Source organism: Mizuhopecten yessoensis, unplaced genomic scaffold (assembly GCF_002113885.1).
Source record: "Mizuhopecten yessoensis strain PY_sf001 unplaced genomic scaffold, ASM211388v2 scaffold10997, whole genome shotgun sequence".
NCBI classification, from domain to species: Eukaryota; Metazoa; Mollusca; class Bivalvia; order Pectinida; family Pectinidae; genus Mizuhopecten; species Mizuhopecten yessoensis.
The window spans coordinates 250051-272359 of record NW_018408827.1 but is presented as its reverse complement, the minus strand read 5'-3'; the positions used below and the strand labels follow the sequence as shown (position 1 = coordinate 272359).

General features: G+C 35.1%; 2 protein-coding genes across 2 annotated transcripts; one reads left to right on the top strand and one right to left on the bottom strand.

Moving 5' to 3' along the window:
- Window positions 1-2186: 2186 nt before the first annotated feature.
- Window positions 2187-5027, bottom strand: LOC110464502 (carboxylesterase 3-like). The gene is made up of 3 exons (XM_021519753.1): window positions 4944-5027; window positions 3166-4723; window positions 2187-2726 (listed from the first exon to the last, which is right to left on the bottom strand). The coding sequence occupies exons 2-3, from the start codon at window positions 4716-4718 to the stop codon at window positions 2453-2455; spliced, it is 1827 nt and encodes a 608-aa protein (XP_021375428.1). The 5' UTR covers window positions 4719-4723; window positions 4944-5027; the 3' UTR covers window positions 2187-2452.
- Window positions 5028-7998: 2971 nt separating this feature from the next.
- Window positions 7999-18941, top strand: LOC110464488. The gene is made up of 6 exons (XM_021519737.1): window positions 7999-8047; window positions 9222-10760; window positions 12025-12193; window positions 13237-13327; window positions 16534-18085; window positions 18715-18941. The coding sequence occupies exons 2-6, from the start codon at window positions 9235-9237 to the stop codon at window positions 18896-18898; spliced, it is 3522 nt and encodes a 1173-aa protein (XP_021375412.1). The 5' UTR covers window positions 7999-8047; window positions 9222-9234; the 3' UTR covers window positions 18899-18941.
- Window positions 18942-22309: the final 3368 nt, after the last annotated feature.

Below are 22309 nucleotides of genomic sequence, written 5' to 3'. Positions count from 1 at the left end.
ATGTTGTCATCTTACAATGATTTTAATTGCTTTATGAAGCGTGTTAGAATGTTATTCGTATCAGATGGCGTCTGTTTCTTAAGGTTATATCAAAACGGTATGAACAGACGATGGCACTACTCGGATGTCATTTTACAGTGCTATCTTACTGAAGTGTCACAACTTGGATACGGTAGTATGGTTGACACTACAGCCGGTCAGAATATGCTAACAACGGGCTAACCAGAGGTGCTGTAGGGAACAGGAAGAGCATTTAGGAATGACAAAAAATATCAACATTGCTGAATCGTATTTTATCGAATCGTACCATATTTTTTTCTGTTTGTCATAAAAATTTATGATTTAAATTATTTCCATGTGATTCGTGTATAAAATATGTTTATCCGGGGAAATTCGGTTTGATGAAATAAACATTTACACTGAAGAGTTATAATCAATAAAGCTGCATAATTGTTATCAATTAATCAAGCGTTAATCGGAGGATTTGTTGTCGCATATTCACAAAACCTGCAAAATGGTAAAGATTAGTGGTTTCAAAATTTGATATTTGCAAATATGTTGTGATGATGTAGTATTGTATGGGTCTAGTTCACCGAATCTCTTTCGTGCTCAGTTACCTACGGTACTGGAGGCTTTGCTATATATTTAGTATATGTATATATAAACCCCATAAATCTCAGTTGCAATTAATTGTATGTTAAAAACAAACTAGCCAATAGTATAGTATTTATTTGTCGTGTTGTCGTATACCATTCTCATATACATTGGAATATATGCTGTTGTTTTGCAAAAACGGAAAACAGTTTGCTGAGCTTGCCTGTATGCATAAAAATGCATTACAAAATACTTCTACATTACTATCAATAATAAAGATATTTTTATTTTTGAATTAAAATAATACATATTTATAGAAAATGAAATAAGTAAACACGTAATACGCCTTTTTTTGAAAGTATTTTTTAAGTATCTAATAAACCCGACTTCTAATGGCAATTCAGTTTCTATTGTTTTAAATGCTTCGAAAGGAAATAGACCTTAAAAATAAGCCGTATACGCTTTACCATGGAAATGGCTTTGAAAATAAGACGACATTGAAAATGGGAAGGCTTCAAGAAAAAGCTCGGGATTTTTTTTTTTAAAAACGAAAAGAAGCCGCGACTTATTTTGTGATATGGCGGGTTTTCTACCTTTCACACTTGTTGTGTGTGTCCTCAATGAATGTAGTTAACTGGAATATTTGGTTATATGTGCCGGACAAAATATAGATGTAATTTGTGTAGGGGACATATCAGTAATTTCGATATTTACATTTCTATGGACTATTCAAACGTGTTATCCTCATTCCGGTCGTAAAAGTTGTTTAGTGCAGAATATTATTTTGGAAAGGAGGTACATGCTATACTAGGACCCCAGCTGTTATGCAGACGTTAAACCCCGTTAATAATAGCAAAGTTACCTACTGCATTGATCATCGACGTACAAATGTAGTAAAGACATTATGTTTTAAATTTTGATAACAACTGAACGATTACGTGATGTCTGTAACTAAACAAATGTAAAATTGTCGGATTTATAATGTTGTGATTAAATAAACTACACAAAATGATTGTTGTACTTGAAATACTCAAATAGTATTAACTTTGTTTCTCCTCCTTTATATCGTATAGCTGACCACGTGACCATATAACAAACATTCAGTTCATAATATAGGTCACACCCCGTTGCGATAACGGAATTAACCTACCTGTAAATGAGAAGGAGCGTGAGGTACAGTGTGTATCTGACAACATAGACACGCGTTTTTGCTCGATCTTTATCTAACAATGTTAATATTATATACTCACATTTTTGGAAAGAGGTTGCTACATATGTACATACTTAATACATACGATATTTGTGATTTTGATATCGGGTCAATAACTGTTTCTTCGTTTGGATTTTATTGCCTTTTTTCATAAATTAAGATCGTTAATTTGATACAAACTGTCAGTTAATAGGTCTCGTTCATGATTTGTTGCCTTGTGCTGTCTTCAATTTATTTTCGAACTTTTTTTTCAAAAAGTGTATTTAAACAACAAAGGAGAATACTTTGTCCAAATATCTTAAACAAACACCATACTGAATATTGTAAATGTTTAACAGTGAAACCTGTTTACACAAACACAACAAAACGCCGTATTTCGATTCTGAATAGAGTGTTATTTACACAGGTTTATGCTTAATACAAACTAATTGAAATAAATTTGTATGCTGATTTGAACACGTTGGAGAACGAACATCAGTTGTTTAAGCAAAATACATCAAATACTATGTTTTTATTTTATTTAATCTTGTACTGATGTGTTGATGTGCATGTACAAGTTATTTTGGTATCTCAACAGTTCATTTATCAACGTAATCATTGTCATCTATATGTCTATATATAATGATTAACTGAGTGTACAACGATTGTTCACAGCACGCCTCTCGGCACCAGGAAGACCACGAGCAGTGCTGTTACAATGTAGACGATGCTGCTATAATGAATCTGGCTATAGCTGCCGTTGATTTGCGTGTCACTGCTGTTTATTTTGTCCATCCTTGCGTATTGTAAGTGGATGTTCCAGAATTGAACTCTATCCCAATACAATCTTCCTTCATCAGTGGCGTTGTTGTTCAGGTTCAAGTACCTATAACTCGTCAGGTTATACATAGGCCAGTCCGGTAGTCCAGCACCGTTCGGATCGCTTTTAAAATAGATATACATACATATACATGTATATCCAACGAGTTAAAGCACGATCAGTTATTCTTTTATAAATTTCAGAACTTTGAAGGTCAGTGTTTTAAGAGATAAGTTAGCGAAAATGTCATTTTATTTCGTAAGGTTGATCCGAGAATATTTTATCTGGAACTTTTCATATCTATTAATATATTAATTTAGAAACTGTGAATTCCTTTTCTATGAAGGTAAATGCATTTTAGTTCTCGCCTATTTAAGTGTTGATGTTTATGTGAATAATGGAATACAAAAACCAAATGCTTATGATTGATAATTGATTCTTTCCAGAACATTACAAAACATGATATTTAATCAAATAAAAGTTTTGATACCATCTCATTCAATATCTAGTAGTTTCTTAAAACACACAGCCAATGTTCTTTCTGAAATGTAGAAATACATACCCAGTCTTCGCAAAATTACTCCAGTATTTGATAAATCTGTCAGACAATTTCGTATCCTCAGGACAATCCGCATTGATCAGTGTACCAATGTAATTTGGCCTGAACAAGTAGGGCAGGTCACTGGCGTGTGGAAAACCCTTGAACCAAGATGGATCCCGGTGGTACTTTATACAGTTTTCATGGGATAAAAGATACTGGAATGTGTTGCTTTGTGTGTTGTCTTTGGCATGTCTGTCAAGGTAGGAGACAGTTGGAGCCTGCATCACCATATCGCCATACATCTTAGTAACATTTAGTGCTTGGTCTTGGTCACTAACATCAGACGTATACATCAGACAAATCTCCTTAGCTACATGCAAACGGTTGTGATAGAAGTCCTTGGCAATTTCTGTTGCTATTTTGGAACAGAAATCGTCAGTTGATATGCCCTCTGTTAAGTTCAGTCCCCAAAGCCTTTCCATGCTTTTCCCATGGTAATCTATCAACAGTGAGCCTTCTCCGCTGTTTGTTCCTCCAATAACATCAAGAGATTGAAGGAACTGGTATGCTGGCGAGGAGGCATTCTTAATAATAATCATGGGATGAATTGGAATTAGGTCTCCGTCCACTACCGGGAATATGCTGAAATCCAGGATGAACTCACCGTATTTCTTCACCACGTGCTCTTGTTGACTTTTTAATATTTCTTGTACGGATCTTGTGCGAATGCAATCCACCATCTCAGTTGTGTTAGGGTGTTTGTTGTTATCATTTGTGCAGTTAAGAAGAATACCATACTCTTGAGCATATGCAGGAATCTCAAGGTTAAATGCGGCTTCCTGATTCGCTGTTCCACTCTCAAAGATTGCCCTGTGGAAGAGTCCTTTATTGTTTGGGTTAAGAGCATGAATAGACGCGCTCATAGCTCCTGCTGATTCGCCAAACAGTGTTATGGAGTTAGAATTTCCACCAAAAGCCTCAATATTGTCTTTTATCCATCTTATTGCCAGTAACTGATCCCACAGTCCATAGTTACCAGGTGCAGCGTCATCCCCTGTACTGTAAAAACCTAGAATACCAACACGGTAGTTCAAAGTGACCACTATGACGTCACCAATAAAGGTCAAATAAGAACCGTCGTACAGACCGCTTTGTCCAGACACAAAAGCACCACCGTACAGCCACACTATCACAGACTTCCTGTTGGTAGGAGACGCTGATGTTGGAACGAATATATTGAGCTGCAAACAGTCTTCGGAGATGTTGTAGTTGGGTAAGAAATTATCTCCAACTCTAAATGTATTCATATCCTGCACACAACTTGGACCGAATTTCGTTGCATCATAGGTTCCAGACCATTTCCCGAATGGTTCCGGTTTGCGAAGTCTTAGTTCTCCCATCGGAGCTTTTCCATAAGGAATTGCACGGAACTGGTATATGTTTCCGGTTAGGACAGATGTCTTCAGTCCCCTTACAGGTCCCAACGATGTGTTCACACTATTGAATATTTGACAATCCACATCAGATGCTATGAATGACATCATTAGAAGCCATATTGCAATCGTCATCCCCATAATGTCTATGAAAACGAGAACAGAAATCACATAAGACATGTACACGATAATATAAACAAACATAATGTTATAATGTTAACACTACGCATAGTTTAGCAATACATAGTGACATATTGCAACTCCAAAACAATGAACTTTTAAGTTTTGATTTTAGTTTAACTTGTATGTTTAAATTACAAGTATTATAAACGATCAATAATTGAGGTAGATGACACACATATTTACCTGTTCCGCCTGTCTTTCTGTGCCAGTTGCATTAAAAATAATCGTAAACACACTAGCAACAGAAAAACGCTATCGCTATCTAACGTTTAACCAGTACGAGCAACCTGAACGGTGAATCATTTTGACACACATTCGATTTAAAGAGTATATCAGCAACATATTAACATGTGTCGATTAGTGTAATTTTACTCTGTTATCTTCTTTAGACAATTGACCAGTAAAATAGGTACAACTAGCTGTGCTATATAAATATGTATACACATTATATTTTCCAATCAAAAGTAAAAGATGTAACTTACATGAAAACCCCCCACCACGTAGTTCGTCGTTAGCCTTTTGAAGAATATATACAGTAATGGGTTACACAATGTGCCGATGAAAAACTGTGCGATAATAGCGTTAGGTATCGTAGTTGATACATGTATAAATTAAGAAATGGCCAGATTAAAAGGATGTTTCCATGTTTCAGTCGGATTAGTATGGTTATCTATTTCTCTAACAGTAATAAACGCATTGTTTTGAAACGGCCTTAATCGATATGTGTGTTGGTATATATACATATACATGTACGTACTGTACACACATATAAAACGTTAACAAAGCAGCCTCACCTGTTACCAGTTACCCATTAATTACCATGCAATGGGTACGTTGTTTGTATCAAGGTCCTGTTATGTTTTGATAAATATCAAATCATTGATGAACTAAGCGGCGATCAACTCCATACCATTTATTACGTACGTGTACTTCGTACTAGTACTGTTCCAGACAGCACCTCAAAAAACGCGTTTACAGTATATCATTATTTATAAGCTGCTGTATACAAACATACTGTTTTCCACGTATAATAATGTGATTAGCATATCCCGACAATGATGCCCGGTTATCGCATAAACGATACTTACATCGATATTGATACTATAAAATATTAGATATTTCAATGAAATATATAAAATATAAAAAACAAGAAATGTTTCAGAACATATTGTTTCTTTAAATTATTCTGAATGTGCAATTGCATCACTCAAAACGTGAACTCACAATCGAGCAAACTAGGGCAAAATGTGAATAAAGGAAAAACTTACATCGACGACACCAACTATGTAAACTAGATCTAGGTCAAATCCAAGTAATATCACGTTCTCAAAGAGAGAACAGGAGCACTGATGACGAAGCAACACCGAAATATAATGAGCACAATCAAAACATATACCTTCATATCAACTGAAGAATTATAATAAGATAATAATAACGAACATACAGTTTTCCCATATAATTTCATCCACTTGCATCTCTCAAAATTTTCAGCAGTCGACATTTATCACGCAAATCCCACCTGTAGGTTTGAGGAAAGAAANATTAGATATTTCAATGAAATATATAAAATATAAAAAACAAGAAATGGTTCAGAACATCTTGTTTCTTTAAATTATTCTTGATGTGCAATTGCATCACTCAAAACGTGAACTCACAATCGAGCAAACTAGGGCAAAATGTGAATAAAGGAAATACTTACATCGACGACACCAACTATGTAAACTAGATCTAGGTCAAACCCAAGTAATATCACGTTCTCAAAGAGAGAACAGGAGCACTGATGACGAAGCAACATCGAAATATAATGAGCACAATCAAAACATACACCTTCATATCAACTGAAGAATTATAATAAGATAATAATAACGAACATACAGTTTTCCCATATAATTCATCCACTTGCATCTCTCGAAATTTTCAGCAGTCGACATTTATCACGCAAATCCCACCTGTAGATTTAGGAAAGAAGATGTCGCTGTATGTTGTCGTAAGAGACGACTAATATTGGTCCCTTTGCAGAATCTGGGGTTTTCTTCTGTGTCGTCTTTGAAGAGGACATTCAAGAAAGCAAAATCAATCAGCAGCCTCTTTTGCAATACTTCTTTTCTTTCTACCCTTATCTTCCCTGTCTCCCTCCCTTATATATCTTTAAATGACCATTGCAAGGAGGTTAAACCCCTAACAAACAAATAAATAACTCCTAAATTCCGAATCGACTACGACATGTAAATACCGTTGTTGGAGAAGCATGGTTGTCACTATCAAGAAAAGGAAGTTTCGCGACCGGAAAATCAAAACATTCACGCTTAGTAGTAAGGCACCCCTGTTTGTAAGCATGTTGAAGGTAAAGATCAAGGCAAGCAGAAGATGAAAAGTCTGTAGTGACGTTCATTTTTAGTTTCATGAGGTATATGCGATCGACATGGTCAATACATTGTTCGATTTTTAAAGACAATCCAAATAAAAGACAGTTATTGATAGGAATTTCTAGGATTGATTCTAAACTTAAAATAAATGCCATACTAATTTGACGCATATAAGCGATTTAAAATTTAACTGTATTCGAATTGATTGAAATCATACATAGCCAACATTTTGTTTTACGTAAATTTGATATCATAGTACACGTGTCCACAAATGCTGCCTGTTGTCGTATCAGTGAAGATAAGATAATTTGTAAGTCCACAGCGTACGTGAAGCCAGCCTGATGTCTCCAATATTATATAATATCAAGCAAGCATCGCCTTTATGGGATCACTTGACCCTTCTTACCAAGCCGACATTTGCCACTTGGTCTGTGATCTGCCAATACAGGTAAGACTTCATTAAATATTTTGTCAATTACCGAAGTTTACAATATATATTATAACATGTTGTGTGATGCTTGATTCACAAAGTTCATTAAGGTTATTGTTATATGTAAAAATTTTGTTGCATGTTTANTCTAGGATTGATTCTAAACTTAAAATAAATGCCATACTAATTTGACAAATATAAGCGATTTAAAATTTAATTGTATTCGAATTTATTGAAATCATTCATAGCCAACATTTTGTTTTACGTAAATTTGATATCATAGTACACGTGTCCACAAATGCTGCCTGTTGTCGTATCAGTGAAGATGAGATAATTTATAAGTCCACAGCGTACGTGAAGCCAGCCTGATGTCTCCAATATTATATAATATCAAGCAAGCATCGCCTTTATCGATCACTTGACCCTTCTTACCAAGCCGACATTTGCCACTTGGTCTGTGATCCTTGATACGACCGGATTGGCCAATACAGGTAAGACTTCATTAAATATTTTGTCAATTACCGAAGTTTACAATATATATTATAACATATTGTGTGATGCTTGATTCACAAAGTTCATTAAGGTTACTGTTATATGTAAAAAATTTGTTGCATGTTTATTTACTTTTACACTAACTGATAATACTATCTGCATTGACATAAAGTTATAAATAATGTCGTATGTGCGAAATCCGAAATCTTCTTCTCCAAAACCCATGAACCAATTTCAATGAAATTTTGCAGAAATCTTCCATGGCCAAAGGTCAACAAAAATAGGGGCCTGGTTGGTCTCCCCAGGGGCCTGAGGGGCGGGTCAAAAAGGGTCAAATTGTCTAAAATTTCAAAAATCTTCTTCTCAAGACCCAGATATGGTAGAATCAAATACTCTTCATAGATGGAAGGGTCTTAAGGTGCTTTACCAAAAATGTGAATTTCTTGACGCTGGGGTCTCACGNAAATTTGTTGCATGTTTATTTACTTTTACACTAACTGATAATACTATCTGCATTGACATAAAGTTATAAATAATGTCGTATGTGCGAAATTTAATTAATAGGAAACTTTCTCATTCTTTTTGTGGAAAATCTTTTAAACAGAATATTTTTATGATTGTGATATAATAATAAATCTGTGTAAACCGAAATGATTGAAACTGTAAGTTAGACAAGGTTCCCGTAAAAGGCCGTTCAGATGTACGCATCACGTGCTTTGAAGTCATTACCATAATTTCCTCATTTCTTAACGACTATAATATATCTAATATTTTCATATTTAAGATTATGTATTTTAGAATTTCATGAAATAAAACAAAAAATCCTTAAATGTTCGCCGAACCTCTTCTTTTGCGAGAAAAACAAAATTGATGAATAAAGTATATCTTATTGTTATTATGTTAAACGCGTTCATAATCTGGGAAACACTTACTAGAAATACGAAGTAAAGTCACAAGAATTAAAACACATGTTTTAAGGGTTCTGATATACAAAATACCACGAACAAATTGTAAGTAAAAAGACAGCGACATGGAACCGTTTTTACAACAACTGAACTACATCACCTGACAAGCTTTGATCGAATAAATTAATACATGTAACCATCTGCGACAGGAGATCCAGATGTACGTACACAATTTGTTTATCATATTGACTTATATATTTCTTTTCAGAAATTCGTCGAAAATGACGGTATGTGCGCCAGTTGTGCTGGTGCTAATGGCAGTATGTGCGAGTGTAGCAAATTGTGCGAGTTACAAGACAATACGAACACCATCTGGACCGGTTAAGGGGATAAGCGTACAAAACAGAGACCAATTAGTATATCAGTACCGAAATATTCCTTATGCTAAACCCCCGGTCGGAGATTTGAGACTGCGGAAACCGGTTCCATTTGGTGGCTGGACAAATGTCCTTGATGCAACTTCATTTGGTCCATCTTGCATACAAGATCGAAAGTATGTTTCTGCTACACTTCAAAACAGAGAAATGTCTGAAGACTGCCTCCAGCTGAATGTGTACACACCTTCCAATGCTTCCCCAACAAACAAGAAGAGTGTGATGATTTGGATACACGGAGGAGGCTACGTTGCAGGACAGGCGACCTTATATGACGCCTCCCCTCTCGCTAATATCGGGGATGTTATTGTCGTCACGGTGAATTACCGATTAGGACTGCTAGGTTTTCTCAGTACAATGGACGATTCTTCTCTTGGAAATTACGGCTTATGGGATCAGCTGCTTGCAATTCAATGGGTAAAACAAAACATCGCAGCCTTCGGTGGTGATTCAGACTCGGTAACACTTTTTGGGGAATCAGCTGGCTCTATGAGTGTGGCGTTACATGCGCTTAACCCACAAAATCAAGGCCTGTTCCAACGTGTAATTGGAGAAAGTGGGCCCGCTAATTCTGTTTTAGCATTGAGTTTAGAGGCGAAGAACATTTCTAGAGGGTATGGTATATTTCTAACCTGTATCCATGCGAATGATATCAGCGTCGATTCTGCTGGACTTGTTCAGTGTTTGAGAGAAAAACCTGCTTCAGAAATTCTACGAGCCCAAATGAATCTAGATGTTAAAAAATACACAAAGTATAACATTCCACTCAAAGACGCCCCTGTAGTTGATGGGGATCTTATAAAGTCTTTTCCTGAAGATGTGATGGCCAATATCTCTTCGGCGGGTTCAAATTTTTTCCGGTCTTTGGATGCCATGTTTGGCAATACAGATGCTGAAGGTTCGCTTCTGATCGACCTCGGCATAGAGTCCTTAGAAGCTGAATATAATTTCAATGCTTCACTTTTTATACCAACTCGCATTCTCTGTGATGTGCTTTCGCCGGTATTTTCAAAAGACTTTTTCAATGGAAACAAGGCTGTTGCTGTTGCCATTTGTCAAAGGTACAGAAGCAATAATATCGTTGAGCAGAGCAGAAACGTCATCAACATGTACACTGATGGAGTTATGGTAGCCCCTACTGTCAGCACGCTCAACTGTCATTCATCCCCCGGTCTGACCATGGGCAGAAATACTTATCAGTTCATGTTTACCAAAGTAACAAAGACAATGGACAACCGACCGTCATGGTTTGTTGGGGCGGGACATGGCTTAGAACTGAGGTATCTGTTCAAGTTTGACGGTGCTACAAACAATGTGGATCGGTTACTCTCTTTGATCATGACGACGTATTGGACCAACTTTGCTAAGAACGGGTATGTGTTGGTTCATTATTTCCCTTTCCACTTTAACGTATCATATTGTTAATATAACTTTCACATAACCTTGTTTTTCTTGCAGCAGTTCAATGAGGAATTCCAGTGGGAATCTAAAACACGATATTACTTTGAACATCAAATAACAATCAAGAAAATGATAAAACATAGAAGGGGGTTGCGGTGGCCGAGTTCACTAGCGCTCTGCGACTGGATCGCGGGTTAAAGGCCTACTTAGAGCAATCTCCAACTATTACCGCAGGTCGGTGATTTTTCTCCCGGTACTCAGGATTTCCCTCACCATCAAAACCTGGCACGTACTTAAATGACCATAATTCTTAATAAGACGAAAACCACAAAAAATTCAACCATAGAAAAATGCAAATATCACTGTATGATGACGATGCATAGTTCGATAAAACTACCAAAATATTTGCCTGTTTAAATATCTTGGTTATTTCAAGTCGTAAGCGGCCCGAAATACTGAAAGGGTTTTATCTGTTAACTGTTTCTCCACTTCTGGTTCTTCCCCATGCATGAAAACCTTATTGTAAATTGAGGCCGCATACTATGTACAAAAATAAAAAAATAAACCCCTATCAATATTTTTTACCAGTGCAGTATATATAATTAACCATGGAAAACCCCGTGAAAATATCACTTTTAGAATTGTTCAATCAGAACTGTACTTTCCATTCAATGCATACAATGTACATTTTGCAGTTTTAAGATGATTACCAAATTGCGGATACTTAAACGTTCAATGAAAAAGTTACATTATTGGTACATTGGGACACTTATTCAGTGGCAACAGTCAACATGTGATGAAGAATAAATGAAAGTATACGGGATCCGTTCCGTTCTAGGTTTGGACACTTATCTGACATCTCTCACTAAGCGATTTTCATGAAAGATTTTGTACCCTTGCAGCTTTGCTGTATTTTCCTTTTTCTTATTAACTTGGTTCAGATTTACACGTGCTTGTTTAAACACAGTCTAGGTATGATCAAGATCTATTTCTGAGCAACTTGACAATCCGTAATTACTTTCTGTCTCAGTTTGGTCCACGAAACATTTCATTAATCAGCAATTTTGCAATCGATTAGTAGGCAAAGTATTATGTATATTCTGAGCTAATATTCCTGGGTCAATCTTGAATAGAAAATATGATTTTTCTATAATCCGTCTGTAAATGTTTGAAATCCAAATTAAAACTTACATTTGATTTTATTTGAAATAACGATTCAATCATTTCATCCAACAGTTCCCCGAATGGTCCCGGTCTTCCCTATTGGCCTAGATACGACCCAATAGGCGGGCTCTATCAACGCCTGGACAGCAACATTTCACCAGAATATCACGTGACGCTGGATAGGGTTCAGTTCTGGAACCAGTACCTTCCATCACTGGTGAAGAATACTCCAAATGTCGTTGTAGGATAATCACGTTGTACGAGTTATTGTAATGATTTTGTGATGTTTGCATTTTGGAAATAAAGTTTGTGTTTACCAACTTTTCTGTGATTACTCAGATTTGTATAACTAACTTGTTACATTTAGTCATTGGCAATACATTTGTTATAGCTTAAACCTCATCTTTAACATCTTTATTATGTATATAAAATAGTAATATTCAATGCCCCGTCAAGTATAAACGCTAATTTGCTGAAAGGAAGATAACTTGGGTCATGATTAATTCATATATATTCCAATTAACTAATTATTCAATTAATCCAATGCATGTTTTTTTTTTATAGGAACTGTAAAATTCCTATTAAACGGAAGGTACGGATTCTTTTGATTTAGATATTTGAAAGACCTTCCTGTTTCGTTAGCAAAATATTGGTGTGAATTAATTATAAAAGGATCATTTTAATAAATCAATATTTGCTACCGTGTATATATTTTGGGTCGGATATAATGAAAACTTCGGGTATATCTACATGTTACTATTATGGTGCTGCTGCCTTCCACAGTTTGACTTTGGAATAATTCGAAACGTTAATCATAACTGAATTGAAAGTCTGCCACATACATTATGTATGTTACATACCTTAATCAACCATCACAGAACTTTTATGATAATTATCAATGGGTGATTAAAGAAATCATAGAATATAGACGTCAATCAACTTCTCCTCTGAATGTAATGATTAAAACTTCAAAGTACAACAAGTGGTAGGGCAAAGTGCTCAAAATGCGCAAAAAAGGGAATGCTGTGGATGTGGGATGGTACAAAAGGTAGTAAGCTTCTGATAATTCTAGCCCGAACTTTGATCGAATCAGTCTTAGGTGCTGATATAAAGAATTGACACTCAAAAGATGCTGACAAACCATTGGGTTTGGGGGCGGACTATAAGATGGATTTTAATAAACTCTTCATGAAATGATCGCTTGACGACGAGGACCATAATTTATACATAAGAGGAGGACTACACTTTACCTTGTTGGCCAAAAGTGCCACTGATCATTTACAGCAAAACATTCCAATCCAAGTGCTTAGAACACGTAACATAAGGAACAACTATGTGATGTTATTACGTAATGCATTAATAGGGTGGTCATATGGTAAATAACAGAATTCTATTGAAATCGCTCAATATTGCAAAATCGTCATACATACTGTCGATTCCAATTCATTACCTTTAGGGCCATATAGATGACGTATCGAAAGTCGAAAGGTTTTCAGAATGACTGCCTTGTTTCGGTTATACCTCCATTTGCACAGAACAACAAAACAAAAAATTAACGAATAGCCTGATAACAAAATCTTATTGTTTCAATGTTCACCAGTTAGCATTTTGTATTGTGATCAAAAGAACGAATCAAAGGATAATGTTATACATAGAATTATGTTGCACTGCCATATAGAAATAGGTTACACTTCTTTATAGAAATAGGTTACACTACTTTATAGAAATATCTTAACTACTATATAGAAATAGGTTGCATTACCATATAGAAATATGTTACACTTAAGGATGTACACCTATGAGAAGTCAAACATTTCCTGTATTAAACTTTTGNTAGAATCAAACACTCTTCATAGATGGAAGGGTCTTAAGGTTTATGAGTCTCAAGTTTACCCCCTAGGGAAGGAGGGGGGGGGGGGGCAAAAATTATTATGGTTTATAATGGAAAATGATACTTTGAATATTACTTGTTAATAACTTGATTTGAATTATAACCCTGAGTTGACAGTTTGATACTTTGAAAAGTTTGAGCCAGCCCTAGCCCCAAGGGCTGTAGGGTAGGGCCCAAAGGTGTCTCTGTGCTAAAATATCTTCATTTTCCTTGTTTAGAATCAGAGGTGCTAGTTTCAAATACTTTTTAGTCTTAAATCTGTATGCTAGATATTGAATAAGATGGTTTTATTGTTTTTTTTTTGTCACTTTGAATACTATTTTTGTTCATGTTAAAAACAAAATCAACTCTCTGTATAAATACATCAGGTGACCGTTAAGGCCCACAGGCCTCTTGTTCAGGAAACTATTTACCAGGTAATGGTCATTAGAGCTATTTACCCGGAATGAGCTTTTTAACATGCATTCAAATTTTGGCAGGATTTTTAGCTTCGTTCATTCTGATTGGACATTGCATTTGTCGTGTTCCTTCGGAACATCTCTACTTCCATCACATACACTGCGATAAATTCCGTAAGCGTTTCCGAGACCCAGACGAAGCAGACGTACTTAGTTTCATTGAGACAAATTTTGCTTTATTATATGCATCTTTACAAAAGAAATGGATTTTTCTTGTTGGTATTATAACACAGTTATTTTATGGGTATTTCGGGAAAAGGCACTTTTATTGTCCCCCTTGACATTTACTATTTCCCTTGGCTTCGCCTCGGGAAATAGTCAATGTCTTTGGGGACAATAAAAGTGATATTTCCCTCACACCCATATAATAACACTACCATAAAGGATCGCATTACACTACCATATAGGATAATGTTACACTTTCATAAAGGAATATGTTACACTACCATATAGAAAGACTGGTACACTACCATATAAGACTGGTACATTACCATATTTGGACTTCTAGAATATCTAAATCTACGAGTCTTTTTCACATTTCCTTATTAAAACTATTTTACAGTATCAGTTTGGGATTATTTGACACTACCTTATAGGGAGCATGTTAAAAAATGGGTCATTCTGCGTGTTTATCTGTAGTTTAAAATGATTATGTCACAATACATATAATGATAAGATATATATAGATGAGGTCAAATATTCCAAACGGCTTTAATGGTCATGCCTTATCTGTTTATTAAGATTACTCATCCATCGGTCAGGTACCTAGTTAACAACAGGCGTCGATCAAGGTAGGTGTTGTTTGTATTTCATCTCAATACTTTGGAAAGTAATGCTTATTTCTTATCTATAAAACGTTTATTGATAAAATAAAAACATATTACAACGTCAACAATATTAACTTGAAGTGAAGGCTCTATTAGTGACATCTGTATTGATTTCGTCATGAAATAATCCACGGGCGCAGGGAACGTTAGAGAACTTTACCCCTGGAATTTCGAGGATGCATTCATCTAGAAAATTGTATAAATTCAGAAAGTTAAAGAAGAATCAGACAACCTGTAAAATAAATCAACAGAAATAACACGATATGTCGTAGGGAAGTTATCTATATCCACACATATATTTGAAAGAACACTTTTGCTTTCGAAACCAATCAGTTAGTTTTGTAACCTCGCCAGAATATATAACGTATCATCATAAACCATTCTCCGACTTTGTGCCCTTAGGTGGGCCTACACGCCTAATAAATTTCAGCTAGTAACTTGTATTCATTTTTCAGTTAAATTATTTGTTTTCTTTACAAATAATAAATTTCAATTATCTTTTCTGGTTTATATCAAACCCGACTTGTTCAATAAATAATCTGAAGGAAGATGAAATTTGTTTTTTTTAAAAATACATATATCTACCAAATTCAATTTTATTTAAAATGATATATAAGCATGAAGTACAACAACTAATTGCTTGAATTGTTTGTGAATACACAGTTCAATGAAACAGTTGCACCATTAATGATGATGATAAATAACACGTTTTCAAATCCCCTTAAAAAGTGGTTAATATCATTGATTGCAAGGCACATATTTACAAAAAACTGTTTTCATACGATTTTTTATAAGAAATACAAGCTTATTTTATGGATCGTATTTGACGTCAATTATTTCTAATATTTTGTGAGAAATGTTATTTCTGTTTTATCGTTATATAACCTTACACTATTCACATGTTTAGATTTTACATTACATTTGTTGTTATTCTCCTCAATAGAGGTATTTATATTGTCTCGTACACAAAGCATATTATTAATCTAATACTGATTTGGACTAAGTATTCTTTTTACTTCAAACAAAACACCAAATAGATGTACATATCAGTATGGAACTGTATTTCAAATCACAAATGCAGCTCAATCAGGGTTTTTTCATGAATAAAATTTGAACAAATTATCTAACCGCATAAATGCACTTTATCGATTTCGTTGTCAGTTTAAAGTCATAAGTCGTGAATGTTGGTATTTATGAGCGCCTACGTGACCGTTACTTTGCAGCGTAATTCAGTTTTGGCTTACTGTATTTATTACAAATGTTTAAGGCGTAGTAGCCTGTGTATGTGTTCCGTTCATATTGCGTGATAGCTTTAACCCGAGATACATAACTAAGAAAACAGAGACACAATTCGATAAGCAATTTGCAAATCAAATATCAAAGTCACAATGGATTGTTATTTCAGTTGGCAGTATGGTTTGGTACCCTATAGTTCTGCTGTTTGTTGCATCCTGTTTCTCTGCGGTCAACAGTCAGAGTTACCGAACAATTGATTCAGCGTCGGGACCTATTCGTGGGATTGGTGTACAGAATCGGGGCAAGATGATGTACCAGTACCGTAAAATCCCCTATGCTAAACCTCCTGTCGGAGATCTGAGACTGCGTAAACCGGTTCCATTCGGCAGATGGACAAATGTTTTAGATGGTTCTTCTTTTGGACCGTCCTGCTATCAGCGGACGGAATATATCTTTCCTTCTTTACCGAATTCAGAAATGTCCGAGGACTGTCTGCATTTAAACGTTTATACACCAAGCAACGCCTCTCTAAACAACACTAAAAGTGTTATGATCTGGATCCACGGTGGAGGGTATACCTTAGGCCAGTCGTTTGGCTATGATGCCTCTAACCTTGTTACTGTAGGGGATGTCGTGGTGGTGACCGTAAACTACCGATTAGGAATATTAGGATTCCTCAGTACAATGGATAACGCCTCGCGTGGTAACTACGGGCTGTGGGATCAAAGACTAGCAATGCAGTGGGTAAAGAACAACATAAGGGCATTTGGTGGTGACCCAAGCTATATAACAATTTTTGGTGAATCTGCCGGAGGGTTTAGTGTCGGAATACATGCTCTTATTGCAGAAAATCAAGGTCTATTCCAACGGGTCATCGCTGAGAGTGGTACAGGAAATGTGCCTTTTGCATTAAGTGTAGAGTCCCCAAAATATGCCAGAGGGTACGGTATCTATCTCAATTGTCTTAATGAAAACGACATAACGTTTGATACTGAAAAGTTAATTGAATGCTTCAGACGGAAAAATGCAAAAGAAATTATGCAAGCTCAAATTAACACTGACGTTTTTAAGTACGGAAACTATATACTTAACAGTCCAACTGCCCCTGTAGTCGATGGAGAACTGATCAAGCAACATCCCAGTGCTATGATAGCTAATTCCTCGTCGATTGAATCCAGTTTCTTTCGTTCTCTCGATGTCATAATTGGCAATACGGATTCTGAAGGATCCCTTATATACGACGAATTTATGATTTCCCTCGAAAAACAATATCATTTTAATTATTCTCGCGCCGTTCCGACGGCAGTGCTTTGTAATGCATACGCACGAGAGATCGCAAAGGATTTCTATAACAGGAATAGTGACGTTTCCGACGCTATATGTAAGCAATACAGCAGAACTGATGAAATTGAGCAGAGTAGAAGTATCGTTGAAATGTACACGGATGTCTTTATGGTTGCTCCAGCTGTCAAAGCTTTAGACTGTCACTCACTCCCTGGACTGACTATGGGAAGAAACACCTACCAGTATATGTTTACCAGAGAATATCCCGATACATCATTCCCGGAGCCAAGTTGGTTCAAAGGGGCTTGGCATGCCGCCGAGATTCCATATATTTTTGGACCAAGACTTCCATGGCCAGTATCGAAACCCGATTCTCAGGCTGATGCAATGCTGACGGTTAATATGATCAAATATTGGACGAATTTTGCAAAGAGAGGGTGGGTATTCTTGTTTGTCTATTTTTGTTTGTTTTTGTTTCACAGAATAATTTAAGAACTACTTACCTTTTTGATTTGAAACATAAAAGAGGTTCCAAATTTATTCACGAGTCATATTTTTGTATTGGATAAATGAGCGAAATAATGCGAAAAAGTAAGCAAATCTAGAACAATTATTCAACTGATGTGTCTACAGAAATTAATTTTGAGTACTTTTTTGAATTAGTCATAATTTTCCATGTTAAAATATGTACTTATTCTTGATTAAAATTGTTCAACGAGACATTTTATCATCATAATTTATTATTAAGTCAATTAATAATGCTAATTTACTTCTCAAATGGTTTCCAGTCAAAATGAATTATTTGAAATATGGTAACAAATTTAAGATTCAAAAATTGATTATTATCCGTGAGTTCGGAATAATTAGATATAAAAAGAATTATTTTAGAATTTTAGAAGGGAGATAATTTTAATCCGGAGCACTGGAAGAATTTGAAAGGTTGCATAGGATTTTTCTATCTTATATTTTATTCTCATCTACACGTGCTCTTCTTCAAGATGGATCTTTTTCTGTATTTCCTTATAACTATGCATGTATTTGCTTTCTTCTCCCTTTATTTGTCCAGCTCGCCGAACGGTCCAGGAGTGCCCTACTGGCCTAGGTATGACTCAGTTGGAAGGTTATATCAAAACTTGAACATCAACATAGCACCAGCATATAATGTTAACCCAGAGAGGATTCGATTTTGGAACCATTATCTTCCCACTTTGGTCAGAAAAACAGCCAATAGTAACATGGTTGTTGGATAGGTCAATTTGTTTGTATATTCATTCGGAATAAATTTATTTTATGGCAGAAAAAATGTTTTTCATGTTTTTTGTTGTTTAATAAAATACATTTGGTATGTGGCACGTAGTCATTGCAAATAAAATATAAAAGCGAAAAGTTGACAATCCGCAACTACTGTTTATTGGGTAAGATAAATGTTACAACAGACAAAACATTTAAGTACAAAATATATTCAAAGTCAATTATTTATCACTACAAAAAAAGGAAGCAGTGCTTCATGGATAAAAGTCTCCTCACTTAACAGAAATGTTTCATTAAAAAATGTCATCTGACCCATTCTTCGTATTTCGAGTGATTATTGCAGGCAACAAGATGATCGACTATCGTCCTCGAGGTTGGCCGTGGCCTTGAATTGGTAGCTCGAAGTTATTCTAACAGTGTTTACATGAAATTCTAGTCTAAGTTTATATAGGTTTGGTTGTCGAATGTTTAGATTTAAAACGCTAAAATGGGTTTGATTTTATTGGTACCTTTTCTTTTCGCTATATTGTACATGATTGAGGAATTCTGATGGACGAGGTGGTCATATTATGGTGCGGTAAATTCTTTACTTTCTTTTACTTTCTGTGTCCAAACAGGTGTTTCCTTTTTCTCTAGTGATAATTATGCAAGAGTTCTTACACGCATATGACTTTTAAGGGATTAGAAATAGTGCAAGTTACAATAGTCTATCGTTACTAACAATACGTTTGTACTATTCACAGTTAGTCTAACGTTGTAATGTTAAAATTAAACATTAAACAGAAATTATCGTTTAAAATTTGATAAAAAGAAACCCGGATATTTTTAATATTTGAATGTGTATCTCGGTTTTGATTTAGACTTCTCAGCAATAATTTGTTTTTCTTGCATGTAATAGATTCAAATTATATGATACGATGCTATTTCTTTCGCACAATGATTAAAATGACCAATACAAATATAATCATTAAAATGGATAAAAATGAAAGAAAGTCACACAAGAAGATTACAAAATATTGAAATGAAGGTTACTGATTGCATTGCTCATGTTGTCTTCAACACAAATCCACTGAACCACAATAACATGCACACCACAATGTTATGGGAGGATATACTTGAAACAGCTTGTCAACATGTTGGTATGCTTTTTTTACTGCTGTTACAAGTATCCTCAACAAGAATTCTAGTATATCTAGGGGAGGGTTTTGTCATTTGAGATGATTATGGGTTACTTTCACTGCCTGTTTGTCCTGTCTATGTTTATGTNTTGGAAAAAGGAGTTAATGGCATAGTAGAAAATGCAAAAAAAATTATATGTTCCGTGTGTTCGTTTTTGTGCTATGATCGGTCAAAGATACCAATTTAACACAACATGTGATTTTAGGTGATTTTTTGGGTTTTGACCATTTGCAGAACAAAATCATTCAAAAAAGTGTATTATCAGATATGTATGAATGTTTGTAGAATTGATGAAAATATTATTTTCTTTGAAATTGTGGAAGTAAAATTTCTATTTTTTTTTTAAGTCAGAAAGCCGACTTTAGTTACCCCTACCCCCTATTTTTTGATGAGAAAATACTCATTTTTTTACTATTTTTGATTAAACGCTTGATATAAAAAGTTCTGGTATTAAACTTTTTCTAATATTTAATAAATTAAATGAAAATGTGTTTCTCTTTCTAAAACATCTACAAAAATGGGGGGTCAGTGTGCTTCTTTTTTTGTCCCATTATCATTTGTGTAATTTTTTACCTTTTTCGGGGTCAAGAAATCAAAAGTGCTTCAGTTTCACTAAATACGTAAAAAAATATCAATAATGTATAATTTTCCGGTTTGTTGCATAATATTTTATCATATTGAACATCATAAAGTTGTACAGCAAAATTAAACCTGCTACAATTAAAAATGGCGACACAATGACAATTTAAGTGATCAATCTACCGTCAAAAAAGGTGAAATTTTGGTCTTTTTTGAAGCGCAAGAAATACACATTAATACACATTTTCAAAATGGCCGCCGAATAGGTATTTGTTTTAAATTCTTGTAAAAAAAAGTTCTACAAACAACAGGCATCTATTTTTTTGACATATTTTTCAGATGTGTGTTTGCTAATAAACTTGATCATAATTTGTTTAATATTACAAAAACCCATTACACCAGATCAAAACGAGACTTGAACGTGATTGAAACCTTAGAAGAGTACATCCTTAAGGATTGAAACTTGCTTCGCAGTTCATGTTGAATTTGTTTAAACACTTAACTCAATTCATCACCCCATGAAATCGACTAAAGCAATATTCAAACCTTATATTTCAATTAACGTTGTTTTTTTTAATAATTGAAACCTGTGAAGTCAAGTCTGATAATTTGTTCCAAGTTCTGGAGCTTGTGCAAGTCTACGTATTAATGTTATGTAAAACATATAGTCCGTCATTGAAAGACCATCATGTAACATGAAGGTGTACGTTGATAGTTCAATACAGCCAAATTATGAAGAAATAAATTACAAAACCATATTTAACACTATAATTACACTACCATATAGGAATAGGTAACACTACCATTAAACTACAAATTAGAAATAAGTAAACAAGGATATAGGAATATGCTACACTAGCATATAGAAACATTGTAGTTTACCATATAAGGATGTATTACATTATTATACANCCTGTATATACTGATGCTATCCCCAACATGTAATTTAGTATATATGTGAGAGGTAGTTGTGCTGGGATGTGGAACTGGGTTACTTCCTTTGTGTGTTTGTCCTGTCTATGTTAATGCTATCCCCAACATGTAATTAAGAATATATGCGAGAGGTAATTGTGCTGGGATGTGGTACTGGATTACTTCCTTTATGTGTTTGTTCTGTATATACTGATGCTATCCCCAACATGTAATTTAGTATATATGACAAAATTAATTGTGCTGGGATGTGGTACTGGGCNGTCGTGCGTCCGTTAAAAATTTACATTTTCGACTTTTTCTCCAAAACCCCTGAACCAATTTCAATGAAACTTTTGCAGAAACCTTCCATGGCCAAAGGTCAACAAAAATAGCTGCCGGTTTGGTCCCCGGCCCCCAGGGGCCTGAGGGGCGGACCAAAAAGGGTCACATTGACTAAAATTTCAAAAATCTTCTTCTCCAAAACCCATAAACCATTTTCAATGAAATTTTGCAGGAATCTTCCATGGCCAAAGGTCAACAAAAATAGTGGCCTGGTTGGTCTCCAGCCCCCAGGGGCCTGAGGGGCGGGTCAAAAAGGGTCAAATTGACTAAAATTTCAAAAATCTTCTTCTCAAGACCCAGATATGGTAGAATCAAATACTCTTCATAGATGGAAGGGTCTTAAGGTGCTTTATCAAAAATGTGAATTTCTTGTCCTGGGGACTCACGTTACCCCTGGT